The following is a 19,731-nucleotide window of genomic DNA, read 5'->3' on the forward strand; positions in this document are numbered from 1 at the left end:
AGGGGGTGCAGTCTGGTGAGGGGTGCATAATCCTACCTATCACTGATACTACTGCTGCTCCGGAGGGGGTGCAGTCTGGTGAGGGGGGGCATTATCCTACCTATCACTGATACTGATGCTGCTCCGTAGGAGATGCAGTCAGATGAGGTGTGCATAATCCTCCCTATCACTGATACTACTGCTGCTCCGGAGGGGGTGCAGTCAGATGAGGGGGGCATAAGCCTACCTATCACTGATACTGCTGCTGCTCCGGAGGGGGTGCAGTCTGGTGAGGGGGTATTATCCTACCTATCACTGATACTACTGCTGCTCCGGTGGGGGTGCAGTCAGATGAGGGGGGCATAAGCCTACCTATCACTGATACTGCTGCTGCTCCGGAGGAGGTGCAGTCAGATGGGGGGGCATTATCCTACCTATCACTGATACTGCTGCTGCTCCAGAGGGGGTGCAGTCAGATGAGGGGGGGGCATAATCCTACCTATCACTGATACTGATGCTGCTCCGGAGGGGGTGCAGTCAGATGAGGGGTGCATAATCCTCCCTATCACATATACTGCTGCTCCAGAGGGGGTGCAGTCAGATGAGGGGGGGCATTATCCTACCTATCACTAATACTGCTGCTGCTCCGGAGGGAGTGCAGTCTGGTGAGGGGTGCATTATCCCACTTGTGTCTGCTGCTTATAGCTTTATTTTTGAGTCGAAGATCTTGAGAAGAAGTTTGCACTCTGGAGGTCCCAGTTGTGCAGGAGATCCGTGAGGCTTGGGCGCTGATCAGCTGAGTCAGGATTCTCACATCACAGATGATAGGAGTTGTAGTAGACGTAGGAGTAAGACAAATCAATGGATAATGTGTTTCTAAGGGAATCCTCAATAGATCTGATGATCTCATTTGATGATACTGTTATATCAACTACAACACCTATCATCTTTGATGTGAGAATTCTCAGCTGATCAGAGCCCAAGCCTCACGGATCTCCTGCATAACTGCACCTCCATAGTGTGAACTTCTCATCACATACATACTGTATACATGTATACACAAATAGACATACTGCAGACATACACACTGTATACATGTATACACAAATAGACATACTGCAGACATACACACTGTATACATATATACACAAATAGACAAATAGACATACTGCAGACATACATACTGTATACATATATACACAAATAGACATACTGCAGACATACATACTGTATACATATATACACAAATAGACATACTGCAGACATACACACTGTATACATATATACACAAATAGACATACTGCAGACATACACAAACATGCAGACACAACACACCTTACATATATACATCTAATCATACTAACACACACACACAGACTCACCAACATGGATACACAGATACAAAAGCATGCAGATTACACATAATATATACACTATATACATGATAGAAAACACACACACACACACACACACACACACACATCACTCACATGCATAAACACATGACACATGTACAGACACACACTGATGACAAAGATAGACAAGAATATACACAAAGACTCACATGTTCAGCAGGGCAGGAGGCTTCAGTCTTCTTGTCTCCATCTTCTCTTCTCCCAGCCAGGCACAGCAGCCTGCAGCCTCTCCCCCTTGTCCTGTGCACCGACTGCACACAGCAACAGGAGAGTCACGTGATTGCAGAGGGGAGGGGGGGGGGACAGAGGGGCCCTGCTGCTGCTTCTCTCGGCATCTTGTGACAGGCAGGAAGATGGGAGCAGATGTAAGGGAGTCAGGTGAGCAGGGGGAGGGGAGGGCCCATGATTGCAGAAAGAACGGCCCTGATACGGTGCTTAACTCACCCAGCAGTGTGGGAGCTCCCGATATAAGGCAGCTTCCAAACGGGAGGCCCCTCTCTGGCTTAGGGGAAGGGCCCTGCAAGAGGGAGGAGGGGGTGGGGCCCACCAGGGGATCCCCCGGCTCCCCGGTGGCCCAGTCTGACCCTGGCTGCATCCTCCGTTCCTATTGAAGTGAATCAAAGCAGAGACTGCAGTATGTCAGTGCCACCAATTGCTTCCAGCTCTGTTCTCACTGTAGTGTGAGCACCAAACAGCTGATTGGCAGGAGAGTCAGGTGTCTGCACCCTGCCAATCAACTATTCTTTACCATAAACACATAATGCAATAATATTAATTCCTTAAATTATATAGCACAACTGTTTAGTATAGAGATTGCCATCACGCATCATTTTCTTTTTTCAGTGCGCTTAGAGTCTAAACTACAGATTGACCTATCACTATCTTCTGGAGTGTAGAAAGAAACCCACACATACACATGGTAGAACATACAAACTCCTTGCAGAGCCAATGCACCATCCAAAAAGTAGTTATCATTCCCCAGTCTCTTCCACTGCTGTCCTTATTGTGGCAGACTCCAGTGGCCTCCAATGTTGGCTCTACCTTCAGGAGTTAGGTTAAAATCAGTGTGGAATTCCAGCTCATGGGATGCCTTTCCCAACCAACCTGAAGACCCATCCTGTTACATTATTTATGCTGTTATTTTTAACGCACCCTAACCCCTTCAAAAATTGTTTGAGTTCTTTTTATGCTGTTAGAATTTACCAATTTAGAGTTCTTGACAATAAAATAAATCTATTGTAAAGTGTAAGTGCTGTAGATGCCAAGCAATCTAGAGCAGCATTTGTGATAAATGTACATCTCCTTCAGTAATAATAATAATATTTATTTGTATAGCGCCAACAGATTCCGCAGCGCTTAATAATTCTGCAGTAATTATCGCTCCATTTCTAGACCACTTTTTTTTTACTCCACAGTGTTTAGGAGTAAAGGGGATTTTTGTCATTGAATTGAAGAAGTAGGTTGCTTGCAGGTGTTAATGCTAAAATTATAATACTAAGCGTTTTATCATGACTCTTGCTTAAAGTGCCTTTTTACGTGACCCCACTGTCTCATTTTCACACTTCACATATCACATTGTTGACAAGGTTTCCCATGAATTATTCCCTGAGCAGCCATTTGTCATATCTCTGTAGTAAATGGAACCTGTATGGACTCTGTGTGTGCTCGCAAGGGGCCGTTCAGTGTCAACAGCTCCTAAGCTCAACAGCTTGATGCTCCTGAACAATCTTGCTTATCCTTGCCATTCCAATAATTTACAAGCCAGCCTGGATCTATGTTTCTATTAGGTATGCACTGGGTTAAATCAACTTAAAAATATTCTGCCACGCAAAAATAGTCCATAAATAAAGATTTTAATATTGCAGCAAACTGAATGCTTCTTGTATAGATGGGATTTGTATTTGTTCCAATATAATAATAATCATTTTCATATTTAATTTCTTGTGATTTTCCTTCTTTAAATGAATAGATGTTTTAATGGGTGTTTTTATCTTATTTTGCAGTGTTCATGCAGCAGCGACATGGTAAAAATATCAATGGACATATTTGTGAAAATGTTTCAGCCAGAAAAGTACGAGATTTGGAAACAAGGGAAAGATGTATATACTATTGACCACGCAAAACCCACTATTGCAACAACACCGGAAGTGAAGGCATGGATGAGTAAACGGAGAAGAAGAATGAAGAATGCATTGAAGGGGTATATGTGAACTTCTATTTTTGTGTTTTCTGTATTTAGGAAATTGTTAAAGGAGAAGTCCATAGAAAAAGTATTGTATTCCCCTTCAAAAGTTATACAAATCCCCAATATACACTTATTATGGGAAATGCTTATAAAGTGCTTTTTCCCTGCACTTACTACTGCATCAAGGCTTCACTTCCTGGGTAAAATGGTGAAGTCATGACCAGACTCCCAGAGCTGTGCGGGCTGTTGCTGCTGGAGAGGAAGAGGGCAGGGGGACACTAAGCATCCCTCTGCAGGTAAAAAGCACTTTATGGGCATTTCCCGTAATTAAGTGTATATTGGTGATTTTGTATAAATTTTTGGGGGAAATGCAATGCTTTAATAAAAATTTTCACTGGACTTCCCTTTAAATAGAATCTGAGATGCTAAGGTTGTGGTGGTGGAGAGCCAGCCTTCAGCCGTCAGCTGCCTCCACAGACTTAGCTCCAGAGTGTACAGCCAGGAGCAGCTTGGGATTTAGCCCAAAAATCTGCTTCACAGGACTGAGCTTCCCTGCCACCATGACACGGAGGATGATACTAGGCCAAGGTGAGGGACTGCCCTGCCTCTCTGGTTGTGTAGGACTCAGGGGAGGTGCTGCTGGCCAACGTGTTGTGGTTCGCCACCCATCTGATCTTTACCTTGCAAAGGCGCAGGCAGAAGCTTGACAGATGAAAGCAGGACAAGAGACCTGGGAGGGAGACGGGGTAAGAGTGCAGCAGGTCTATATACAGCCCCAGGACCAGCACAGTGTGCATGGAGGAGGCTGCCAAAGTCTGTATATACTGTGGCAGTGCAGTGTCTGAATATACTTTGGCAGTCTCCATGTACACCGTGCCTGCCCCAGTGCTTTATATACAGATTGTACATACCGTGGCAGTGAAGTATCTGTATATACAGCCACGGAGCAGCCACAGTGTACAGTACATGAAGGAGACTGCCAAAGTATATTCAGACACTGCACTGCCACAGTATATACGGACACTGGCAGCTCTCCTTTCCCTGCCTTCAAAGGGGGCGGGTGTTATACTGCAGGGAACATCGTGGATTAGCAGCAAAAAAAAAAATCCACACCCATACATACATAGATACACATGTATACCTGCCTTTTTTTTTTACTTGTTCTACCATGTGTGGAACAGAAAAATGCAAAAAAAACTGCATCTGTGGACTACTTAAGTTCTAGGTATGAATTGATTTTAATGTCTGTCAGGTTTCCAGTGTATCATCTGGGATTGAATGGCCTCATTCTTGATTGAAAACAGCTGTTTTGGGGTCCTCGCCTGAAATTGCCATACTCAAAAAGCACATTATCTCTTCAGTCCCATGTTGAAGGCTTCTCACTAGCCACTCATCATCCTGCTCTGTAGCTTAAAGGCTCTTTATGGTTCAAATATTAATTTGAAGTTACCTCCAGTAGGTAGCAGTGTTCTTATCCTCTTGGAGAACTAATTTGCATATGTTTCCCATGGAGCATTACTTTGATTGCAAGACTAAATCTTTCTAAACTGTACATGGGACAAGTGGAGAATTTTTCACTCTTCACCTATGGAAAGCGCTTTCTCCAGGAAGAATCCCCATATAGTGTTTAAAGTTATAATTAAAGATGAGCAGACTATGTGCAGACTAGGGCTGGGCGATATGGCCTAAAATGTATATCACGATATAATTTGATGCATGCACGATATAACGATATATCACGATATATAAAAATTTTTTTGTGTGTATACAAATTACAACACTTTAAGATTTTTTTAAGATGTGTATTGTATAACAGATTTTTTTCCAAACAATGCAAAGATTAAGTGTTAGTAAAACACAAAATTGTTTAAAATAAAGTGCAAATTAAATGTAAAAAATAAACATAAAATTTCGTCCTGTTGTCCTGACTCCTGATAACATAATTATGTGCAGCTTAAGGCTGGGTTCACACACTATGTATATTTCAGGCTGTATTTGGTCCTCATGTCAGGTCCTCATAGCAACCAAAACCAGGAGTGGATTGAAAACACAGAAAGGCTCTGTTCACATAATGGTGTAATTGAGTGGATGGCCGCCATATAACGGTAAATAACGGCCATTATTTCAATATAACAGCCGTTGTTTTAAAATAACAGCAAATATTTGCCATTAAATAACATCCATCCACTTAATTACAACATTATGTGAACAGAGCCTTTCTGTGTTTTCAATCCACTCCTTGTTTTGGTTGCTATATACAGCCACAAATATACAGCCTCAAATATACGTAGAGTGAACATAGCCTTATTGTTGTGCAATATATTTAAACATAAAACCCTTCAAGTTCAACAGGTTTCTTTTCCATAATAGGGAAGGGAACCTGTCATCAACTTTGTGCTGCCCCTACTAACGGCAGAATAAAGTAGAGACAGGTGAGTTGTTTTCAGAGGTCTGTCATTTAAAAGTTAAAAGTAAGTGGTTGCCAAGAACCAACATCACAATCATTGCAGACTAGGCCTGAAAAAGAGTCATGACCACCTGAGAAGAGTCAAGGGTATTTATAAATTCCTGCTCTCCCCGCCCACCTGCTGTTGATTGACCGTCTTCTGCCTAGTTCCCTTTTTCTCTAAGAGAGAACTGCCAATCATCAGCAGATGGGCAGGGAGAGCAGGAGATTAGGAATAACCATGACTCTACTCAGAGAGATCTGACTCTCTAGGCCTGAGCTGCAATGATTAAGAGGCTGGTTCTCAGCAACCACTTACTTTTAGCTCATCATTGACACACCGCAGAAATCACAATATCTGTCACTACTTTATGCTGGTGGTGCCCTCAGTGAACTCGTCAGCATAAAGTTGATAAAAGTTTCCCTTTTAAATATAGAACGAATTTCACACTTGCAAAGTATGCACATATTTGAACCAAAAACCCTTCAAGTTCGTTCAACAGGTTTCTTTGCCATTAAATGGAACCTGTCATCAATTTTGTGTTGTGCTGTCCCTACTAATGGCAGCATAAAGTAGAGACAGGCGAGTTCATTTCAGAGGTCTGTCATTTAAAAGTTAAAAGTAAGTGGATGCCAAGATGAACCGATATCACAATCATTACAGCCTGCGCCTGGAAAAGTCATGACCACCTGAGAAGAGTCATGGCCCATGGGTATTAATAAATTCCTGCTCTCCCCGCCCAACTGCTGTTGATTGACCGTCTTCTGCCTAGTTCAGTTTTTCTCTAGGAGAGAACTGCCAATCAGCAGCAGATGGGCAGGGAGAGCAGGAGATTAGGAATAACCATGACTCTTCTCAGGGAGATCTGACTCTTTCTAGGCCTGAGCTGCAATGATTAAGAGGCTGGTTCTCTTCTCAGCAGCCACTTACTTTTAGCTCATCATTTGACACACCGCAGAAATCACAATATCTGTCACTACTTTATGCTGCTCAGTGCCCTCTAGGTCAGCCTAAAGCTGATGACAGGTTCCCTGTAAATATACAACAAATTTGCAATATGTAATGCAAACTAACATGACTGAACAAGAACAACATTAATGTTGTGTGCCGTGATTAAACTTCTGGCACATCAGACAAGGTTTTTTGCCAGGAACACAAGTTTGTCCACAGTCTCGGGCTTCAGTGCAGATCGGTGGCATGTTACTATGTTGCCACTGGTGCTGAATGCCCTTTCTGAGGGGGCACTCGTGGCAGGTATGCAAAGGTATTTCTTGGCTAGGTTTGCCACCCTGGGAAAATTAGCCTGGTGCAGCCTCCACCACATCAGTGGGTCAGCTTCGCCTTCTACATCCAGTGCCTGCAGGTAACTCTTAAGCTCAATTTCAATTGCTTCTCTCTCAGTAAAGGCAGCTGGGCCAGGCTGAGCAGAAGCATTTTTAAAAAAGCTGCCCAGACTTCGTTTACTCCTCTTGGGTTCTCTCTGGGCTTCTCCATCAGCTCCTGTGCTTGTGTGTGATGGTGGTGACTCTGTGGCAGACACAGCTTGCGTCTCTTGTAGTGCCTGAATTTCTGCTGCTGCTTTTGTGAAGATGAACTCTCTTCGGTCATCTGCTATATATGATGATCTGAAGCGTGGGTCGACAAAGGAGGCCATATCCAGGAGGTCATTAGTTGCAGGGTCTGAGTACTTCTCATTTAAATACTTGAGGATGACTCTCTTCATGTTCTTCGTCAGGTCTGTGTCACTGTCAATGTCATCATCAGCTAGAGGAAGAACTGTGTTGTTTAGAAGGTGGAGCACAGGTTTGACATAAGACACACTCACATACTCTTCTCCAGACAGAGCATCTGTGAACTCCAACAGGGGATTGAGGGTCTTGTTTATAGATTCCAACACATCAATGTCCTGCCAATTTGGTACCAGGTGCCTGGTTTTCCTGTCTGCTTTTAGGACCTGTGATATGGCCTTCTCTTGTTCAAGCAGCCTCTGAATCATCTGTTGTCGAGACCCCCATCTTGTTGGTGTTTCAGTGATGAGGCGGTGAGGAGGCAGGTTTAGCTCAGCCTGGGCATTAGCCATTTCTCTCTTCCTTTTCCAAGTGTAAGAAAAGGCACTCACTATTTTCTTGCATTTGCCAATTGCTTGTTCAACACGGGCATCTTTCACACTTCTCTCTAAGGACAAAATTAGAAAATATTATTAGCACAATACCCCCGCATAATGTTGAACTAGTCTCGACTCGGACTAAAAGAAACGTTTACCTACCGATGGCGAGGTGGAGCCTGTGGCCGAAGCACTGCAATCTTGTCCAGCCATTCATTTCCACAGCTTTCACAATATTTGCGCCATTGTCGGTGGTTATGCAGACTTGTAACTCTTCTTTAAGTCCCCATGACTCGAGTGCTTCCTTTAATCCTTGAGATATGAGTTCACCAGTGTGATCCTCGGGGAAATAAGCTGTCTGTAGGCATCTGCTGCACAACTTCCACTCGTCATTGATGAAGTGGACTGTAAGACTAATGTAAGGCTCCATTGTGCGACTGGACCACAAGTCCGTAGTGGTTGCATAGTGTTTTATACTCTGAAGTTCTTTCTTTACTTGCTCGCGGACTTTGTCATACAGTTTGGGCATTTCAGTTTGGGTAAAGTGTTTGCGGCCAGGTACCTCATAACGTGGATCGAGTGTCTTAATCATGTTCTGAAAGCCGCTTTTCTCCACTGTAAGAAACGGCACCATGTCCTTACACAGGAACAGGGTAATGGCATTTGTAATCTCAATCCACCGCCGATTTCTTTTGTCATATGGAATGCCTTTAGAAAATGCTTTTAAAATATTAATCTGCTGTGTAGGCGCAGGGCCACCTTTTTGGTTTCCACTTGACTGACTGGGCGTTTGTGGAGGGCGCAGTTTTTGGCTATCTTCATATTCCAAAACGTGCTTCATTTTGAGATGATAAAACAAATTAGTTGTATTCCCCATCTTCGCTATTATTCTTGCCCGGCATAGTTTGCAGATTATATTTTTCTGCTCAACATCTGACTCCTTAAACCCAAACCAGGTCCATATGACAGACGTCGCACCGGTCTTCCTTATGAGCACCTCCTCCTCCTCCACACTTGTAAGCTCCTCCTCCATGCTTGCGAGTTGACCAAAACAGGCACACAGCTTGATGAGATCTGCGGCTGCAGGAAATGATTATTTTAGCAATTGAGTATTAATCCGAGTACTACTCTTATAAGAAAAACCTTAAGACTAATGGTGCGGTTACACAGACAGATTTATCTGCCAGATCTTTGAAGCCAAAACCAGGAACAGACTATAAACAGGGAAAATGTTATAAAGACAAGACTGGGATCTATTCTATCCTCTTTTCAAATCCATTCCTGGCTTTGGCTTCCAAAATCTGTGAGATAAATCTTTCTGTGTAAACGCACCATAACGTAACATATTGCTAAAATTGCTTTATTTATCAGCCCCATGATGCCACCATCATCATGTCCCCCAGCCAGTGCCATCAGCCCCATGCCATTTTTTGCCATCATCCTGTCTCCCAGCCAGCACCATCATCACTTATGTCAGGGCTTGACAAATTTCATCAGAATCTAGGAGCCAAGGTTTTTTTTATACTTATAAAGCGTTATTTTCAACGACGAAAATAACACATCTTAAATTAACAATAAAGAAGACTAGAACCAAACAGCATGGGCATTAACAAGATAATCATTAATGTGACACACACCACGGCACACCCACCATCAGCGGCTCAGCCCTGTGCAATGAGCCCCCTTTGTGCCATCAGCCCCCCCTTGTGCCAGTTATCAGCCCTCCCCTGTGCCAGTCATCAGCCTTCCCCTGTGCCATCAGCCCCCCCTTGCCAGTCATCAGCCCTCCCCTATGCCTTCAGCCCCCTTTGTGCCAGTTATCAGCCCCCCTTGCCAGTCATCAGCCCTCCCCTATGCTGGCCCCTTTGTGCCAGTTATCACCCCCCTTGCCAGTCATCAGCCCTCCCCTGTGCCAGTCATCAGCCCCCCCTCCTTTGTGCCAGTTATCAGCCCCCCTTGCCAGTCATCAGCCCTCCCCTACGCTGGCCCCTTTGTGCCAGTTATCACCCCCCTTGCCAGTCATCAGCCTTCCCCTGTGCCATCAGCCCATCCTGTGCCAGTCATCAGCCCTCCCCTGTGCCAGTCATCAGCCCCCCCTCCCTTGTGCCAGTTATCACCCCCCCCTTGCCAGTCATCGGCCCTCCCCTATGCCTTCAGCCCCCTTTGTGCCAGTTATCACCCCCCCTTGCCAGTCATCAGCCCTCCCCTGTGGCCTGTGCCATCAGCCCCCCCTCCCTTGTGCCAGTTATCACCCCCCCCTTGCCAGTCATCAGCCCTCCCCTATGCCTTCAGCCCCCTTTGTGCCAGTTATCACCCCCCTTGCCAGTCATCAGCTCTCCCCTGTGCCATCAGCCCCCCCTTGTGCCAGTCATCAGCCCCCCCTTGTGCCAGTCATCAGCCCCCCTTGTGCCAGTCATCAGCCCCCCTTGTGCCAGTCATCAGCCCCCCTTGTGCCAGTCATCAGCCCCCCTTGTGCCAGTCATCAGCCCCCCTTGTGCCAGTCATCAGCCCCCCTTGTGCCAGTCATCAGCACCCCCAACCCCCGCCCCCCCCGGTGCCAGCCATCTCACCCCTCACTGTTTTCCAGGCATTTCATGTGCCAGCCATCATGTCCCCCCAGCCAGGGCCATCATCAGCCCCATGCCAAGCCATCTGCCGCCCCCGACCCCTCTGCTACTTACCTTTCCTGCAGGGCTGGCTGATGGAGTCCGTGAGGCGAGACGGGCCGCGTCTTCTTCCCAGCATGCACTGGGAGACCCGACGTCACACGCATCAGCTAGCGCGCTGACAATGCGTGAACGGAAGGCCCTGCAGCGCGGTACCACGGAGCGGTAAGTGAGAAGCTTATTCACTACCGCTCCGTGGTATATCGCGATATGACGATATGCCAAAAATCCATATCGTCAACCGAATTGATGACGATATTTTGGCATATCGTTTATATCGCCCAGCCCTAGTGCAGACTATGTAAGAGACTGGCCGTTCCGTGACCCGGCTGGGTCACAGAACGGCTGGTCTCTGAAAAGATCATCCCGGCTGGTACTGTAGTACCGGCCGGATGATCTTTCGGGCCGCAGAGTTCTGATGTGGACGCATCCGTGCACATCGCATCAGAACTCCCCAAAGCACACTATGGAGCGTACGGCCGTACATACAACGTATGTAACGTATATTCGTGGTTTTACGAAAATATATATTGTGTGAACATAGCCTAACGATGCAAAGCATTTCCTTGCGCTCAGTCATCGGCTTGAGAGCCGGCTGCCTTTGTAACCTGCTGCGGGTGCCTGGAAAAGCTGGATACAGTCCTGGGTTGTCTGGGGAGAAGGAAAGGTACTACCTTTTCTTTCTCCCTGAAACTCAACGTCTGAGATCAGAGGGGCTTAGTACCATATTGTGATCATTGCATGCAGGTGAAACCATGTGCACATCTACTATCCAATAGCCGCACAATGTCACCCCAACTTTGTGCAGGTGTTAGCTATACAGTTTCCCATATGCAATATTCATTATATAAGGGGTACTTAACAACTTTTAAGGAAGGTCCAATTACCGAGGTCTATTGTCAGGTGAAGGTCCGAGCTGAACATCAGTAGTAAACGTGTTTAGTTAACTTTTTACAAACGTTGTTGAACTATTTACATACAGAATTGATGCTTATTAGTGGGAAAACTGTCATTTTTTTTTCTCTCACCAGCCCTTTGAAATATATATAGCCCCCCTGTGCGCTCTCCCCCTCCCATATAGTCCCCTGTGTGCTCTTTCCCTCCCATATAGCATAAAAAAAACAAACACTTATACTCACCTGGGTCCGGTGTCTCCTCTTCACTCTTGTGGCCGCACTGCAGCAGTCACAAGAGGCCGCTCTTCCCTTGTCCTGGCGTCGGCGCTCCAGTGACGTCACTCGAGCACCGAAACCAGAGGCATAGAGCGGCCTCTTGTGACCGCCGCGGCCACAAGAGTGACTGACAGGGAGGGAGCCAATTGCTCCCTCCCTGTCAGTGCTGCTCTACGGTATCTATGAGTGCTCGTTATGAGTGCTCATAGTTACTGTTTAGCTCTGAGCTGCAGCAGGACAGCTTGCCTCCGCGGTCCGCCAGTTGAGGACCCCTGCACTATATGGTACCCACACCTTGTCATTTTGGGAAGTAAACATCCTAAAGAGAGAAGCTTAGAACAATTTCTGTTCCCACTTCCAAAGACGTTCTGTTTGGAGGGGTGTAAAGCATTGTTAGTTGCAATATAATAATAATAATAATAATGCGCCAACAGATTGTGCAGCGCTTTTAAAACCTAGTCATTATATGGAGCTTAAAATATTTAAAGGACAAGTGCCATGAAAAACCTCTTCCCAGTAATTGAAGCACATTACAAAGTTATATAACTCTGTAATATGCTTCAATCACCTATCTGCCTCCCTTCCCTGTCTTTTCTCCCCTCCACCCCCCACCAGGAAGTGTCCTAACTCACACAGACCCGATTACTGCCGTCACCGTCACCAGGCAGCTCCTTCTTGTGAGGATGAGTCATCAGCAGGAGGGCTGCTCTAGGTCTTGTTACAGCAGCCCCCCCCCTCCCCAGCCCAAGTGATGGCTTGCAGTTGTTCAGCCAATGGGAGCTGAGCAAGCCTGTCACCTGACAAGGCAGGGGAGGGGAAGGCTAGTGTAACAGGAGAAGGAGCTGAGAGAAGAGCTTGGTGACGGTGACGGCAGTCATTAGGTCTGTGTGAGTTAGGACACTTCCTGGTGGGGGGTGGAGGGGGGAAAAGACAGGGAAGGGTGGCTTTCACCCCTGCAGCTGGGGTGACAGGCTTCCTTTAACCTCCTAAAAATCTAGAGGTCTCTAGTTTAGCAGCACAAATATAGTAAAGTGAATGGAGCTTAATTGAACTGAACTGCAGTTGAACTGGAGACAAGAGTCATGTTGTCTTTTAAAGAAAGTGGCCATGTTTTTGTAGCCCTGGATAACCCTTTTAAGAATCTCAAGTCTTCCCATACTTATCAGCTGCCTTATGTCCTGTGGGAAATTTTTTTTTTTTTCAGTCTGATACAGTGCTCTCTGCTGCCACCTCTGTCTGAGACAGGATCTGTCCAGAGCAGGAGAGGTTTTCTATGGGAATTTGCTGCTGCTCTGGACAGTTCCTGTCTCGGCCAGAGATGTCAGCAGAGAGCACTGTGTCAGACTAAAAAGAAAACAACATTTCGGCAGGACATAAAGCAGCTGATAAGTATGGGAAGACTTGAGTACTCAGGGGAAATTACCCTACACGTTTTGTGTTCACTTTCTTTTTTAACCCCTTGTGGAAAAGGAAAAAATCAAGGCTAGACCAACATTTAGTGTAAAAAATGTTTAATTTTTACACTAAGTCATTGATCTTGTCTTGATTTTTTCATTTTCACAAGGGCTTAAAAGATAAAAAAAAAACACAAAATGTGTAGAGCAATTTCCCCTAATTATGGAAATACCCCACATGTGGACATAAAGCGCCATGGGGGTGCAGGGTAAGCCTCCAAAGGGAAGGAGCGCCATTTGGTTTTTGGAGGCTGGATTTGGCTGGAATGGATTTTGAGGGGCCATGTTGTATTTAAAAGGCCCCTGTGTTGCCAAGACAGTTGAACCCCCCCACAATTGACCCCATTATGGAAACTACACCCCTCAGGGAATGTAACAAGGGGTGTAGTGAGCATATGGACCCCACTGGTGACGGACACAAATGTGGAACAATATGGCGTGAAAATTAAATATTACATTTTTTACACTATAATGTTGGTTTAGCCTTAAATTTTTCATTTTCACAAGGGTTTAAAAGAGAAAAAAACACACAAAATGTGTAGAGCAATTCCCCCTGAGTCCGTAAATACCCCACATGTGGACATAAAGCGCCGTGTGGGTGCAGGGCAAGCCTCCAAAGGGAAGGAGCGCCATTTGAATTTTGGAGGCTGGATTTGGCCAGAATGGATGATGAACGCCATGTCGCATTTACAGAGCCCTCGTGCTGCCAAAACACTGGAAACCCCCCACAAGTGACCCCATTCTGGAAACTACACCCCTCAGGAATCTATCAAGGGGGGCAGCGGGGATATGGACCCCTTGATGACGGGCACATTTGTGCCATGAAAGTGAAAAAATGAAAATTTTCCCTTTCACGTCACATTGTTCCACATATGTGCCCGTCACCAGTGGGGTCCATGTGCTCAATGCACCCCTTGTTAGATTCCTTAAGGGGTGTAGTTTCCAAAATGGGGTCACTTGTGGGGGGTTTCCAGTGTCTTGGCAGCACGAGGGGTCTGTAAATGCGACATGACCCTTGAAATCCATTCCAGTAAAATCCAGCTTGCAAAGGCCAATTGGCGCTCCTTCCCTTTGGAGGCTCGTCCTGCGCCCGCTTGGCACTTTATGTCCACATTTGGGGTATTTCCTTACTCGGGAGAAACTGCGCTACACGTTTGGTGTTTTTTTTTTTTCTTTTATCCCCTTGTAAAAATGAAAAATGAAGGCTAGAACAACATTTTACTGTAAAAATTAGAATTTTTCCTTTTTTACACCACATTGTTCTGAAAATCTGTGAAGCACCTGTGGGGTCCAAATGCTCACCGCACCCCTTGTTACATTCCTTGAGGGGTGTAGTTTTCTAAATGGTGTCCCTTTAGGGGTGTTTTTTAGGTTTTGGCACCCCAGAGCCTCTGCCAACCTGAAGTGGTACGGTCAAAAATAACCAAATATAACGGAGGCGTTGAAATTCACTGGGCGCTCCTTTATATCTGAGGCTTGTGGTTGCGTCAAATAGCGCAATAGGGCCACATAAGGAGTATTTCTATAAACTGCAGAAACGGGGCAATCAATATTGGGGTGCATTTCTCTGCTAATAGGTTTATCATTATGAAAGATATTGGATTACAATAAAATCTCTGCACAGAAAATAAAAATTTTCAAATTTCTTACGCACTTAGCTTTTATTTCTGTGACTCCCCTAAAGGGTTAAAACACTTTCTGGGTGTGCTTTTGCAGAGTTTAGGGGGTGCAGTTTCTGAAATGGGGTGCTTTGTGGGGCTTTCTAACACACAGGCCCCTCAAATACACTTTAAACCTGAACAGGTCCCTGAAAATATCTGATTTTGAAATTTTACAGAAAATTTGGAAAATTGCTGCTAATGTTTTAAGCTTCCTATTGTCTAAAAAAAATTAAATATAGTTTAATAAATGCTGCCAACATAAAGTAGACATGTTGCTAATGCTATTTAATGTATAATTTATGTGGCATAACCATTTTCTGTATAAGCAGAAAGGTTTCAAAGTTTGAAAAATTCATTTTTTCACAATTTTTCACGTTATTTTGGTGTTTTTCATAAAGATTCGTTATGAGTATCGACTCCATTTTACCAGAAATGTAAAGTACAATATGTCACGAGAAAACAATCTCAGAATCAGCCAGATAGGTAAAAGCATCCCGAAGTTATTAATGACTAAAGTGACACTGGTCATATTCATAAAATTTGTCTCTGTCCTTAAGGCCATTTCAGGCTCTGTCCTTAAGGGGTTAATACATATGTTGGGCAGTCTGAAAACCTGAAAGCCATGTCCCTTTTTTTAGATTTTTAATGCAAACTAGTGGTCGTGTTGATTTTTTTTGTCAATTTGGTGCAATTGTACTGCAAATAGTGGCCCAGTCACATTGTGCCACCATTTTGGTATAAGTTCATTGTACTCTACAGATGGGTTGACAGTAGTAAATCAGAACCATGAACACCTACCAGTTAATTTGTCTTAATTGGATTCAATATAGATTCCTTCTGAGAGTTTTCTCTCCTTTTCTTTTAATAACATTCTGCACTGATTGACAAGCGCTCTAGGTTCTGATCTCATTTTCCTTGGTTATATTCATGCTCACCTTTGTCATGGCAAAGTTCCAAAGGTTATTTATCCCAACCTCTGAGAACTTGAGGAACTTTGATAGAGGCTTAGCAAGTCTCCAAATCAAACCGTCATCTGTAACATAATAAATTCTAAACACTATCAGCACACAAAAAATGACATTTTTGTGCTTTTTTATTAAGGTGAAAGGCGTTTATATTAGAAGCTGTTTTATCTTATCCACGCCAGACATTCTAATCTGACAGCAGTATCTTCCATTACAGCCTTCAGCATACCACATCTCGTTCTAAGAGGCTTAAGACTCAGGAGGACAAGAAAGTATCAGCCATGGTAGTCGGGGCAGAAATCATAGCTGCTGAAGCTGCTACAGATGCTTTCAAGGTCAATGAAAAACCCATAGCAAATGCAGTGCTAGTAAACAAAGAAGAGCCTTCCGGGGAAGAGGAGAACATTAGAGAAGTGCATCTGGATCATAGTTTATTGAATAATATCCAGGACCCAGGTAAGATAAGGACTAATTATGATTCTTTGATAAGTTGTAGGTAGTTAAAGGTACGGCGTTCAACCTTGTGTTCTATGTAGTAAAACGGATATTGCAGTAATTGACTGTTTCGCTGGTAAAATTAGATTATGACATGGACATGCCTGAAGATATATTTCTCCTACCCAGACAAGTGAATATCAGGATTTGCATTCTTTGCTTTTAGTGTATAAGACATATAGGAGAATTAGATGCCCTTTCCTTAGTTTCTTTCAATGGAAAGGTCTGAGCCATACTTTAGTATGTGTGCTTCTACAGCACACGGCACTGTCAACTTTAATTATAAAAATGGACATTTGATATTTGTTTATTCTGGTCACCTGCCTAATACCTTGTTAGGGCCACCTTTCTGCCCATCATACTAAACATGACTGACATCTGAATTTTATCCGAGGTTGTGTTTTTTTGTAGTAGCCATTTACTAATATAACTGTAGCACCCCAGAAACACACACACACACATTTCTCTAAATACCAGATATCGTGCATGGCCTCATGTGTTATACAACAGTGTTATACATTAGACAGTTAAAGTGTCACTGTCGTAAAAAAATTGTTTTTGCAGAAATCAATAGTACATGCGATTTTAAGAAACTTTGTAATTGGGTTTATTAGCCGAAAAATGCATCTTTATAATGAAAAAGCAGTTTGAAGATCTCCCCCTTGTCTTCATGATTGTCTACCAAAACAGGACAACAAAGAGTTAATTTACAGCTACATGACCAGGCTCTCTCCTCTGACATCAGCACTGACCTCTCTTACCTCTGAATACAAGCTTCATACAGCTCCCTGCTGTGTAATCCTTTGTGCTCTGCTCTCTGCTGCCACTAATCTTCCTTCTACCCCCTCCCCTCTCCATAGAACAGACAGGACCCGACTGATGTAAAAGAGTAGAGATTTCCTGATAATGAGCAGTGGATGAGAGAGGGGGGGGGCTGGGAAAAGTCTTTTTTTATGCAGATAATGGCATATTTGCCTAATAAACCCAATAACAAAGTTTCTTAAAATGGCCTGTACTAACTATTTCTGCAAAAAGAATTTTTAGCGACAGTGGCACTTTAAAGTGTTAAACATACATAATCATACAAAGGGTATTGAATAATAGCATAAACTCTCCCATTTAGTTCCACATTTACTAAATCTAGCACTGGTATGAAGACCAGTAAAACAATTGGAGCTGGCAACATATGTGTGTGTCTCTCTCTGGCACTCTCCCGAATGTGACCACATTGGATTACCTTGCCCTGCCACTACTAAAAGAACAGTGATTGCAAGGATGAGCGTTTGTAAACACTAAATAGGCAGTAGGACTCAAACAACTGTTACAGCCTCTTCAGATGGTTGGTGGGGGCGCTGGGACTCTTGCCAATGTAATATTGTTGGGCTATCCTTAAAGAGGTAATCTGGTGAAAAGAACTGTTTTCAGATCAATTAGTATCAGAAAGTTATACAGATTTGTAAATTACTTTTATTTAAAAATCTCAACTATTCCAGTACTTATCAGCTGCTGTATACCCTGCAGGAAGTGGAATTTTATTTCCAGACTGACACAGTGCTCGCTGCTGCCACTTCTGTGCTGTCCACAGTAATAGCAAATCTTCATAGAAAACCTCTCCTGCTTTGGACAGTTCGGGTTACAGACAGAAGAGGCAGCAGAGAGCCCCCTGTCAGACTGGAAGGAGTACACCACTTCATGTAGGTCATACAGCAGCTGATAAGTAATAGAAGACTTGAGATGTTTAAATAGAACTAAATTGCAAATCTGTGTAACTTTCTGGCACCGGTTGATTTGAAAACAAGTCCTTTTCTCCAGATTACCCCTTTAAGCTAGGCCATCACTTTTAAAAGGTGTTATCCTAAATACACATGGCAGCTTTCTTGCAGAAACACCATTATTCTTCTATTCAGTTTGTATGTAGTATTGCAGTTCTTCGTTACACAGAATGAGGCTGAATTGTAATACCACATACTACCTGAGGACAGGTGTGGTGCTGTTTCTTTGGCAAGAAACTAGCTGTGTTTTTTCTAATCCTGGATAACCCCTTTAAAGCCCAGATATACACAACTGTGGTCTAAATTTTTATTTTTTATTCTTGCCTTCTAAGAGTCATAGCACCTTTATTTTTCTACCTACAGGGGACATTTCGGACATCTTTTTTGCACCACAATCTCTATTTTGTATTGGTATCATATTTTACATTTTCACTCTATATGGAACTAAAATGTTTATTCATCCTTATCATACTCAATATTATATTATATTATATTATATTCTTTATTAGTTCTCCAAAATTTCTCATTTTGATTTTTCTGTTCTATCAAAGTACTGATCTGCGGTTAGTCAAAATGAAAGCCATATCTGTATTGTGATGGATAAATTTGTTTAATTTGGTGTGCAGGTTGCCTTCTCATTCCCTTGGGTCAAGATGCAAAAGCAGAAGAACCAGATAACCATGACCTGAGTTTAGCTGCTTCAGGTCTGGCAGAGTTGTACTGTTCTCTTGCCCAGTCTCCCCCAGAGAAGGTAGAAGACAGCAAATCCTCACTGGAAGAAAATGACCAGAGAACGTTCACTCAGAAGTCAGAAGAGTATCATCTTTCCGAGGCAGAGAAAGAAGAAACTAGCAGCTTTTCAAGTGGCGGAGATGAGGATGATGGCAGTGACCTGGAAGTCGCTGAATGTGGCCTAGAACCTGGGGAAGTTCCTAACTTAATGAATGATGGGAAACAGGGCTCTGAAAAGACCAATTTGTGTGTAAGCACTTATCATTTCATTGTATTTATTTCAGCTCAGTCCTATTGAGCAGCTGTTAGCAGATCTTTAGCAGTAAAAGCTCGAGCCTCATTAATGTTTCAGGGATGGTATTATACTTGCTCATTTGCTGAATCGGACAGAGCATTAATCATTATAAACCAAGATGGATTTGATTGTACAGCCCTGACAGCCTGTCTGCTGTACTTGTAAAATTAACAACTATCAGCATAAATCACTGGGCTACAGTGAGCATCATGTATGACAGGTTACCTGTCATGTGTATAGAGGTGCCATGTACATCATGCTTCCTCTTCCGAAATGCTATCTATAAATCAGACTCTCTTTCTGCAGCGTAAGGAAGACATTTTTGTATCATTATTCAAGTCGCTATGAGGTTTTGTCTGATGTTCTGATGTCTGCAGGAAAAACGACCC

The 19,731-nt window shown here is 43.8% G+C and overlaps 2 protein-coding genes across 4 annotated transcripts in view; one reads left to right on the forward strand and one right to left on the reverse strand.

Moving 5' to 3' along the window:
- Positions 1 to 19,731, forward strand: part of KDM4C (lysine demethylase 4C) — a 283,487-nt gene that overhangs the window by 156,397 nt on the left and 107,359 nt on the right. For all 3 annotated transcript variants that reach the window (XM_069961946.1, XM_069961945.1, XM_069961944.1), the window contains exons 9-11: positions 3,398 to 3,594; positions 16,266 to 16,504; positions 18,942 to 19,297. In XM_069961946.1, the coding sequence (XP_069818047.1) occupies positions 3,398 to 3,594; positions 16,266 to 16,504; positions 18,942 to 19,297 (792 nt within the window). The remainder of the gene's footprint in view (positions 1 to 3,397; positions 3,595 to 16,265; positions 16,505 to 18,941; positions 19,298 to 19,731) is intronic.
- Positions 6,942 to 9,163, reverse strand: LOC138787552 (E3 SUMO-protein ligase ZBED1-like). The gene is made up of 2 exons (XM_069964899.1): positions 8,293 to 9,163; positions 6,942 to 8,201 (listed from the first exon to the last, which is right to left on the reverse strand). Exons 1-2 carry the CDS (start codon positions 9,161 to 9,163, stop codon positions 7,156 to 7,158), a joined length of 1,917 nt encoding a protein of 638 aa, XP_069821000.1. The 3' UTR covers positions 6,942 to 7,155.

This window comes from Dendropsophus ebraccatus, chromosome 3, assembly GCF_027789765.1.
Source record: "Dendropsophus ebraccatus isolate aDenEbr1 chromosome 3, aDenEbr1.pat, whole genome shotgun sequence".
Taxonomy (NCBI): domain Eukaryota; kingdom Metazoa; phylum Chordata; class Amphibia; order Anura; family Hylidae; genus Dendropsophus; species Dendropsophus ebraccatus.